The 11,114-nt window shown below is 46.3% G+C and overlaps 1 protein-coding gene and 1 long non-coding RNA gene across 3 annotated transcripts in view; one reads left to right on the plus strand and one right to left on the minus strand.

Moving 5' to 3' along the window:
- LOC109550766 (uncharacterized) overlaps window positions 1–2,231 on the plus strand; it is a 211,099-nt gene extending 208,868 nt beyond the window's left edge. For both annotated transcript variants that reach the window (XR_012333878.1, XR_012333877.1), the window contains one exon: window positions 812–2,231. This is a non-coding gene — a long non-coding RNA (uncharacterized lncRNA). The remainder of the gene's footprint in view (window positions 1–811) is intronic.
- EPDR1 (ependymin related 1) overlaps window positions 1–9,526 on the minus strand; it is a 34,710-nt gene extending 25,184 nt beyond the window's left edge. The window contains 3 exon segments of the mRNA XM_019940642.2: window positions 8,897–9,389; window positions 9,392–9,475; window positions 9,478–9,526. Of these exon segments, the coding sequence (XP_019796201.1) occupies window positions 8,897–9,389; window positions 9,392–9,475; window positions 9,478–9,526 (626 nt within the window).
- Between the last annotated feature and the right edge of the window lie 1,588 nt (window positions 9,527–11,114).

An 11,114-nucleotide genomic window follows, 5' to 3' on the forward strand; every position in this document is an offset into this window, starting at 1 on the left:
AACCAGAGAAAAATCCTGGACCTTATGGAGCTTTACTTTGGATATGAGGGAACAGACTTTAAAGTTTTTAATTAAATTAAATAGTATGCTAATAAAATATTAATAAAAATATTAAATAGTAGGTAAATACCTTGAACATAAAAGGCAGTGAGGTGAGATGTATGAAAATGTGGAGAGAAGGGACAGTCTAATTTGGGGGTGGGCCGTACAGCTTTTTAGGGAAAAGGCTTTCTAGGCAGAGGAATCAACAACACAAGTGCCAAAGGAGTGAGAATGCTGAGGCCACGGGCTGGAGTGAGTGAGCTGGCAATGAGGTGATGATGGATGGACGATGGAGTGAAGAGGTCAAAGACAAGGTGTGGAGGGGGTCGGGAAGCAGATCCCACAGGGTGGTCAAGTCCATGCAAAAACATTTACTCTGAGACACAGAAAGGCACAGGAGGGTTTTTGAGCAGACATGAGACATGATACAACAATTTTTAGCAGAATCACTCGGGCTGCTATGTTGAGAACAGACCAAAGGGAGCAAGGGCAGAAGTAGGGACCCGTTAGGAGGCTATTGCAAGAATGATGAAGGTTTGGACCAGGATGACAGCAAAGGTGTGGTCAGATTCTGGTCTACAAGTCTGGGTCTATATCAAAATTAGAGTCAATAGAGTCTGCTTCTGGATTACTTGTGGCAAGTGGGAGAAAAAGAAATCAAGGATGACTCTAAGGGTTGATCCTGAGCAACTGGAGTTGTTATTAGCTGAGGTAAAGAAAACTGCAAGGGGAATAACTTTTGTTTGTTTGTTTGTTTGTTTGTTTGCAGGGGAGGCATTAATTTTGGACATGCTGAGTTTGAGTAGTTATTAGAGATCCAAAAGAAGAACTCAACCAAGCAGCTGGATATATGAACACAGAGTTCAGGAGAGAGCTCTAGGCTGGACATGCACATGTGCGAGTCCTTCAGGTAAGGATGGCATTTGACTCCCTGATCTAGATGTGATCACCAAAAAAGGGGTAGAGACAGAAAAGCAAAGGGATGGGAAGCCTGCGCCCTGGAATATTCCACTATTAATGATCCAAGAGAAGAGGAGAAAGAGCAATGGAGGCTGAGAAGGTAAGAAAATGAGGTGGAAGGAGAGGAACTAGAAAAGCACAGTGTCCTGAAAGCTACATGAAGAAAATACTTCTAGATGGAGGAAATGACCGACAGTAAAATGAGACCAGATAAAAGATCACTTGATTACTAATGTGGAGTGTACTGCCCTTGACCAGAACCGCTTCAGTAGAGCTGTGATGATCAATGTTTGATTGGAGGGGGGTCCAAGAGAGCATGGGAGGACAGAAATTGGAGTTAGCATGAGATTTGCTTTAAATAGAAGGGGAGAATGGGGTTTCAGTTAGTAAGATCAAGAGAAGATTTTTTTTTTCTTGAAAGCTGGGTAAAATAAAATAAATTATAAAGGGGGAAAATAGAAGATTTTTACTGGAATTGGGGAAATATAAGCCTATCACATTTATTCCAGGAAAAACAAACCACTAATTGGTGGAATATTTTCAGATCTTTGGGCACTTTGCCCCTGACCACCATCTTTGAGGTCAGAATCAGGAAGAAACAATTCAAGGTTAATGGAGAGAAATAAAGATGTTTTCAAAGCAGTATGGTGACCACCTCTGGCTTCTTTTTATAAGTTAGTCTCCTATCCCACCAGTCCCTTTACTCTCCTGGGCTTATCTTCCTTGGAACTTCTTTTTCCTCACTGCCCACTTTTTCCACATCCCAGCATCAACCCTCTGAAATCCAGGGTCAGTAGACCCACAGAATTAAGACTCTTAAAGAAAACTTTATGCACTTCCAATAAAATCTCTTTCTTGAAGAAAAACTCAGTATTGCAAATCAGCATGGTTTATTTTTCGAGGATCAGAAGGCCACAAGCAGTCAGACTTCCTGAGCCAATAAAAGAAAATACTGGCTCCAGTTATCAGAGACCAAGAGGAGGGAGTAAGGGCAAAGGAGTCATTTTTCTGAAATTCTGAAAGTCAGGATTTCTTCAAATGGGAGCCCAATCCATGCAAAGCAGGGCTCAGGATCAAACAAATTGGTTGAACATTTCATACTAATTTATCTCCCTGAGGATTTACGATGATGTTGCCCCGAGAAATCCAAAAGAAAAACATATAAAAAAATGTAACCTGACCCTCCCTTCCCCTTATTAAACAGTTTAGTCTAAAGCCATTAGACAGGGCCAAGCAAGGTAGGTGTCTGCATGGCCTGGCCTGGGGTGCAGAGCCCAAGAGGAAGGCATCCATGTAGGGAGGGGGGTACCATAGCAATGCCTGACTGGTTACCTACTGCAGTTGAATAAAGGCACCCAGTTTTCTCACACCCTAAAAAGGGAGGTACGAAAAATGAACAGGAGTACACTAGAATGATCCATGTGGTGTGGATCAGAATTAGAGATATCGGTATAAATATCTCTATGTATTAGAATTGGAAGCTCAGAAATAAATGTAGATACAAATGTTTGTATGTATGTGTTAGTGACTCTGTGTGTGTATGTGCATACGTATGTATGCATTCAAACCTACATCATCTTGCTTTGTCCAGTGAAGGGGCCTGGAAGCAGTGCCATCCAAGAGCCATGAGCACAACTAGACCAGGACCTAGGCTTCCAAATATTATTCTCCAGTGAAAGTAACCAGAGCTTCTTGAGAAATGGCTTATTCCAAGACTCTGGCAGGGAAAGTACAGATGATCTTGGAATATCTTGCCAGAAAGCAAGGAAGTGCTCAAAGAATAAGGGAGACCTGTCAAAAGAACATAGAAGCCAACTTGAAGAGGTTCCCACTGGCCCAATCTGGGACAATTTGAACATCAAATAAACAATGAGAGCAAATGCAATTCAATGAGAATCCTAGCGTCCATGCTGATAAAAACAAATGAATAACTTGAAACTTCAGTGAAGAATGGGATATGTACATGGTCCTAAAATCTCTCCCTATAAAACACTTATGAATTACAAAGTATAAAAGTGTTACTTCGCACTGAAGAAACCATGCAGACATCAGTAATCAAGTCATCAAAGTAAACATCCAGATGTGACAGTCCTACCGTTCCTACCGTAAGTGAATAACTTGAATCTAATTATGAGGAAACATCAGACAAACCCAAATCAAGGAACATTCTACCAAATAACTGGCCTGTATTGAAGTGCAAGAAAGAATGAGGAACTGTTCCAGACAGAAAGAGACTAAAAAGACACAACATTTACATGCAATACTTGAATATAAACTGGGTCCTTCTGCTGTAAGAACATAAAAAGCACAAGTGGAAAAATTTGAATGAGACCTGAATTTCAGATGGTAGAAATGAATGCATGTTAATTTCCTGATTTGTATGGTTGTGTTGCAGTTATGCAGGTCAATGGCCCTGTTTGTAAGAAATATACACTGAAGTATTGGGGGTCGTGGGGATATCAAGTTGGCAACTCACTCTCAAATGATTCAGGGGAAAAAATGGGTATGGACCAGAATTGCAACTTTTCTGTAAGTGGGAGATAGTTTCAAAATAAAATTGTGTATTTGGAGGAAAAAAAACCTAATCCTGATTCTCAAACACATATGATTGTCAAAGTTGCTTGGTGTGATAACACCCCTTGGAATTAATCTTCCACAGCAGATCCTTGGAGGGGCACTTCTGTAAGCAGTCCTATTCAACCCCTTAGTGTAGGGAGGCTCCATGGAGAGGACAGCCTTCTGAGTTTGGAGCCAAAGCGTTTAAAGACAGCCTTGCTCTTCTCTACCCATGAACACAAGCTCAGGTGAAAAGAAGGAAGAAAAAGAACTCTGAATTGTCTACACAAGGGGACAAGTTGAGAAAACATTTAGAATTTATGTCAAGTTCATTGCATCTTGGTAGAAACAGGAATCAGCCTAATATAATAAAAGTACAAGGAGTGCTCTCATGGTATCATTTAATCTTATCTGTACCTAGCTTTTAAGGAAGAAGTCCTAAACATTATTTAGTATAAACGTTGTAGGGCTTCCCTGGTGGCGCAGTGGTTGAGAGTCCGCCTGCCGATGCAGGGGACACGAGTTCGTGCCCCGGTCCGGGAAGATCCCACATGCTGCGGAGTGGCCGGGCCCGTGAGCCATGGCCGCTGAGCCTGTGCGTCCGGAGCCTGTGCTCTGCAACGGGAGAGGCCACGACAGTGAGAGGCCCGTGTACCGCAAAAAAAAACAAAACAAAACATTGTAGATATCATTAAAATCAAATTAAAAGATGAAAAACATTGACGTTCTGAGAAGCAAAGGACCTTGTGGAGGTGAAGCCAGGATTAGAAGCCATGTTTGGCATCCCACGACTGTCTAAATGGATGTCCATGCTCTCTCCACTACACTAGGTGGTTTTCTCTAAGAATAGAGAAATTATATTCTGTTCTCCAAGAAACAGAATGGTCTGGAAAAATTGAGACAGAGGTGAACTAATCAGTATTTGAATAAGAACCCACTTGTCACTCTATTTAAGACATATTTTTTTAGTCTTTTACCAAAAAAGAAAAAATCCCCAAACATGTAGGATTGGTAGTTGAACAGTCTTCTAAGACATATTCCTAATTTACCAATGCATGTCCTCTTAATGCTTCTCTGCTCGCTCTGCTTCATTAATTCCACCTCCCAATCCACCATCTTGTAAATGGGAGCAGTAAGTTACTGGTAACCTAACAAAATTCATTCAGCATCTACATTGCTTCTCCCATAAAGTTCACTATGTTACTGAAATACAAAGTAATCTTGCTTTTCCTTCAGTCTTCCAAATGTAATACTTGTGAGTTTATAGGAAAGACAGTTGGAACCAGAAAATGAAATAGTATCAATTACTAATATTTCCCATTCTCTGCTAAGGCTTGTCTTATCTGAAGCTTGTAAGGTTATTTAATCTTTTCCATCATCTCAGGGAGAAGAAAGCCTGGAAAATCCTAGTCATTCCACAGTAACTATCAGTGGGACTTTCCATAACTAACTGGATGCAAAATAAAAATCTTAAGAAGTTGATCCAATTCTAAAACTACTTCTCAACTTATAAATAAATATGAAGAGACAACCCATCCATATTTTCTTCAAATAACATCTGGTTTCTTGGCCAGACTGCTAATACCTGAAAAAGTTTCTGAGTTTGTTCCAACAGATCTACATTTAAAGAGCTTAAAAACGCATTTATGCACTAAACATTCTTTTCTACATCTGACTTAGGGCCAGAGATGGGACTGCGAGACAGAACCTTGCCAAGAAATTGGAAAGATGGGGAATAAAATGGCCTTCTAAAAGCTAAACTGTGAAATCAACACTTGACGGATCAGGGCAAAGAAATGAGAAATCACCACATGGACAGAGGGAACTATATTCAGTGTCCTGTAATAAACCATAACGGGAAAGAATATGAAAAAGAGCATGGATATATGTATGTATAATGGAATCACTTTGCTGTACACAAGAAACTAACACAACATTGTAAATCAACTATACTTGAGTTAAAGAAAGAAAGAAACAAATCACCACATGGGGACAAAAAAGCTTCTAGGCCAGCAAGGTTTGGCTGTGACCCCACTAAAGATATAATACACATATCTGAAGACTATATTAATTGATCATGGAGTCATAGAAGAAGGATTGCTAAGACAACCGGAGCAGTACCCTCCAAGGCCCCGTGCAGAGCGGAGGGAGTCTGGACCAGCAGCATTGGGGTAGCATAGAATCAGCGACAAGCACCACTCTGGTGAAAATGATGCGTCACTTTATCTTAGCCTGATTACGCTGGGCTGGCCTGTCTTATGCATGATGGAAAGCTCAACATTGAGCACACGGCCTAGCCTAGAGCAGGCAGTCATTAGACTCCATGAATTTGCTCCAACTCTTTGCTCACAACTTCCTGATTAGAATTTGGCTCTCCACATAGGTCTGCCTACAGGGAGAGAATGAGCTAGTCAGATTTGAGAATGCTGGCCCCTATGCCAGCCGCAGCACTCACTGAAATATCCAGTGTAACATTTGAGCTTGTTTGCTCCTAGTCTGCTCCCAAAGGAAGGGCCCTTGAGTGTGCTTCCAGATCAACTGTCTGAGCCCACAGGGCTGGCAGGGAGTCTCTGGGCCGTGGTACATTCACCAGGATGGCGATGATGGCGGTGGCCACGGGGATAGCTGCGGCCGCACGCTGAGCGCCTTTTGTACTGTGTCAGACCAGTGCACTATGTGCTATTCACACTTGAACTCATTTCATCCCCACAACAAAGCAATACATTAGGCATTAGTAGTATTCCCATCTAGTAACTTACCCAAAGACCCACACTAGGAATCTGAATTCAGAGGCAGATTTATCTGACTCTAGAGCCTAATCCCTTACGTTGTGAAAATACTACCTTGGGGCGTGGGAGCGGGGGCAGCCATGAACCCTATCCTTGTCCTGGCCAAACTCCTCTGTGTCAGCAGTGTGCTTTGGGCCATCTCAGCCCACCTTCAACATGACTACTCATCAATACGCCACTATCATAAAAGGCTTCACAACAACGAACACAAAGAGTAGCGCTTGACCCTTTATCACAAGTGCAGAAAACCAAACCCCATCTCAGCGAACAGCATCCCCATCTACTCATGCCATGAGTACTGTAAGCTTCAGAAGCCAAAAATGACTATTCCCTCCCCCTCATCACCCTGCAGCATAGCGTCTAGTCATTTGCACCTCCTTCAATAAGCCTCTTCAATATCCTCAAGACTTCCCTAATGCGTCCACTTCTCACCATCACCATTGCCACTCCCCGTCTTTCACCTGGCTCTCTCTACAGACATCTCCTAGGTCGTGTTTCGGCTTCTTCTCTTGTTTTTCTTTATTCTCGACCATACAACCAGTTTTCTTTATAAAATCCAATCACGGCATTCCACTGCTTAAATATCCTTCCCTGGGTCCCCAACCTCCCGCCATACTCCATGCTTCAGTCTTAATAGTGACTGGCCTGCAGTTCTTGGAATATTCTCAGCCCTGCCTGTGGCAGGATGTCCTGGAATACACCCACATCCCCCTGGACCAGTCTCCCCTCCATGCCTCGTTCCCTCTAATGGTCAGCTCGTCCAGGGGTTTTGGGACTCGCTCCTGTCCCACCTCCTCCAGGAAGCCTGGGTTAGGTGCCTGTCTGAGGTGCTCTCGTGCCCAGCTCATCCTTCACCCCACTGTATGGGAATTCTTACTGACGTGACTCCACCCCCAGACCGTGACCTCCCTGGAGCCCAGGACTCACTCTGAATACAAAATGCCTGACACGAAAAAATGCACGGTGAAAGAATGAATGAACGGACAAGAGCCTGTTACATCATAGATGTCAGAATCCACTCAGTTTCCTCAAGTCCCAGCTCTTGGTCTTGAGAAAGCTGTCTAATCTCCCTCAACCCCAGATTCTCTGTCTGTAAACTGGAGATCATAAAACCTGCATTGTCAAGTTGTTGTGAGATTTAAACTAAATCATATGGTATGTGGAACGTCTTCAGCACCAAGCCTGGTACATAACAAGTACCCAAATGTTGGTTGTTGCTATTATTATTACAAAGACCTTCGCCACTGGACAGAAAACAGTCATGTTCTTGAAAGAGAACAGATACCCCCAGTGCACCACGATGACTCGGCTGCCCCAGGCCTCCTCAGCATTCATGGTTTACAGTCATCATGCACTGTTTTCATTCTCGAACATACTCCTTTGAAGGGTTCTGGCACTTCCATACTGTCTTCAAGATGCCTAATACTTGGGCAAATGCTTTTAGGTAAAATGATATCGAATTTGCCCCACATCTTACTGCCCACTGGAGCCTTAAACTATGGACATTCACATAGCACCTCCTAATGGTGCGAATGCCATACGAAGAGGCCAGCATAACCCTGGGAAGAACACACACAGAGAAACAGGAACGGGGGGCAATGGACAGGTGGTGATCCCAAAATAGAAATCAGGTCTTAAAGAGGTCAGAAGCAAGCTGAGGTCTCAGAAAGAGAGTGTCCTTTGTCACATGAGATTCAGAAAGGTGAATGATCAGACCAGTGGTTAAAAAACATTGTAGCATAACCCCTCTGTGGAATATTGTGCAGCCATTAAAAATAGGTAGGGACGGGGACTTCCCTGGTGGCGCAGTGGTTAAGACTCCTCGCTCCCGATACAGGGGGCCCGGGTTTGATCCCTGCTCAGGGAACTAGAGCCCACATGCTGCAACTAAGGCCCAGCGCAACCAAATAAATAAATAAATATTTAAAAAAAAAATTAGGTAGGGGCCAACTAATAAAATGGTAAATAAGAACATAAGAGATCGTGTTATACAAAAAATATAGACATAGGATTTTTGATTACAGAATGTAAAACTTGCTTAAAAGAAAATGTAAGGGAGTAGACCGAAATTTTAATGGTTATGACACAGTGATGAGTTTATTTTTTTTTTAACTGATTCCACACACCTTTTGCAGTGTTGTCACATTCCTTTAAAATGTGAAAAAAAAAAATCTGCCTGTCGTCCTCGCAGATGGCTCCTGGAAGAGCTGAGATAGTGCAGAAGACACGCCCTAGGCTGAAGGGGGCACCAGGAGCCAGGAGGCTGACTCAGCAGCCTTTGAGCGTGGGCGAACCTGGGCCTGGAGCGCCCGGCAGGTCATTTCTTCACCGGCCACCGCCCCGCGGGGTCTCACTGAGTGCACGCTAGCAGGCCGCCCCCGGTGGGCCCAGCCGCCACCCAGCCCCCGACTGTGTTGTCCCCAAGCGATCCTCTCGGCGAAGTTTGTCTTGGAGAGGAGGGAAGCGCCGCGAGCGGCTGTGGAAACCCCGCGACCTCGCCCTCCCCGGGCCTCGCGACCCCACGCTCCGCGCCCTGGCGCCCCGCGTACCTCTTGCAGGGGATCAGCGCCTTCCTCTCGTCCAGCACCCGCACGCGTTGGTTGAGCCCGTCGTAGGAGAGCAGGGCGCGGCTGTAGCGCCCGGTGCTCTGCCGGTACAGCACCTGACGCCCCTCCCACTGCTGCGGCGCCTGGCACGGGCGCTGAGACCCCGGGGAGTCCCCGGCCCCGGGCCCCGGGGCCGCCGCCGCCGCCCCCAGGCCGCAGAGGCCGCCCAGCGCCCAGACCCAGAGGCCGCCCAGCAGCCAGGCGCCCAGGGCCCTGCGGGCCACACGGAGGAGAGCGCGTCCCGGCATCGCCGTCCGCCGCGCCCGCCGCCCCCCGAGGCCCAGCCCGAGCCCGAGGGGGCGCTGAGCAGCCCAAGAGAAGCGCAGCGCGGAGCTCTCTCGCACTGTGCCCGAGTGCGGTCTGGGCCAAGTTGCTGCCGGTCCCGGCGGCGGCCTCTACGGCTCTGGGGATCAGGCCTGGGCTCCGGGCCCTGGGCCCTGGGGAAGCTCCGGTGAATCGTGCGGGAGCTATTTGTGCCCGGGCCGCTGCCCGCTGCAGCTTCTGTTTTCACTTGCTCTCTGCTGCCAACAGGAAATGCAGTGGCAGCGGTGCCACTAGCATCCTGAAGGGCATCCGTGTTTTAAAGGGGGGCGGGGGGGGGAGCGATGAGAAGGGAAATGTTTCTCTGCTAACTTGAGTATTCAACGGGTAACCAACTCTGGGGGACGAGCTCGAGGTCAAGGTCGGGAAAGCAGGGCCTCAGCACTTGCTGTGCCGCAGGTAACCTGTCCCTTTATCAAAATTGCCACCTGCTAACTCCAAATTAAAAATGGAAAAAAGGGTTCCTTCCTGAAGAAATGACACCAGTCATTTATCATGGCCGTTTGGCAGCCCCCCACTCCCCGTATAGAGCCTGGCGGACTAGAAAATAGGCCCTTGCTCTTGGGCTGAGGACTCAAGGACATGCCTGGAGGCCACATTTGCGGTGAGACTGCTCCCCTCACTCATCACTTGACAATACCACAAGCCTAGAGGTTTATGTGTCTGGGAGTTTAGGATCATCAAGAAGAAAGTTAATTGGGTTTATGTTGGTGTAATGTTAGGATCTAGAGTATGGAATCAAGAAGAAAGAAAACAACTGTTTAAAAACCAAAAACAAAGCCTTGCTTTCCAAGTTTATAGAGTCTTTTCACTAGATCTGCCTTTCAGGGATGAAGAAGCATGAGGCAGGTGAAAGTGGGAGAGAGCGTTCCTGTATGAGAGTCAGCGCGGCGACGAGAGAAAATGAGTGTGATATTCGGGTTCAAGTATGAAGCAGAAGATAGTCCGGAGCCAGATCACTCAAGGCCTTGAAAACCATTTTAAGGATTAGTTATTAATACCGGGGCTGTTGGAGCCATCCATAAATGTAAAGCTAGGGAGAGCATCATCAGGGATATGCCTTGGGAAGCTCCCCCAGGTCAGTGTGGAGGATGGCAGGGCAAGGCAGAGGGCAGGGAGAAGGAGGAAGATACTGTTGCAATCCAGAGGAGAGCTGCTGTCTGAGCTAAGGCCATGGTTGTAGAAATGCAGAGGGTGGAAGAGTTGGGAACAAGAGAGAAGGATTTAGACTCGGAGGAAGAGGTTTCTGGTTTGGACCACTGGGAGTTCAGCCTGGAGTGAGAGAAGATAAATTCAGTTTAGGGTTGGCTGATTTTGAGATGACTGTGGGATATACAGGTGGAAGTTCCCAGGGGACAGTTGGATAAACAATTCCAGAGACCAGCAGGCCTAGAGGTCTGGATTTGGAAGCCACTGGCATCTAGGTGGTCCCCGAAGCCAGAGAGGAGAGTAGCACAGTGGTTTTCCACCCAGGGCAACTTTGTCCCCCAGGGGGCAGTTGACAATATCTAGAGACCTTATTGATTATCACAGTGGGGTAGGGGGTAAGCTGCCCCTGGCATCTAGGTGGGAGGAGACCAGAGATACTACTGCACAATGTGCAGGACAGCCCCCAGTACCACCACCACTCACCCAGTAAAGAATTATCCAGCCCCACTGTCAGCAGTGCCGAGGTTGAGCCAACCTGGAGCAGCAGGGAGTGTAGAGAGTGAGAAGAAGGCTGAGGATGGAGCCCTAGAGAACTCCAGACATTGAAAGCATGGGCAGAGAAACAGTCCCTGGAGGAGACTGAAAAGGAGCTACCAGAGAGAAGCCACTGACCAGGGGAACTTCCCCAGTT

Source organism: Tursiops truncatus, chromosome 9, assembly GCF_011762595.2.
Source record: "Tursiops truncatus isolate mTurTru1 chromosome 9, mTurTru1.mat.Y, whole genome shotgun sequence".
NCBI classification, from domain to species: Eukaryota; Metazoa; Chordata; class Mammalia; order Artiodactyla; family Delphinidae; genus Tursiops; species Tursiops truncatus.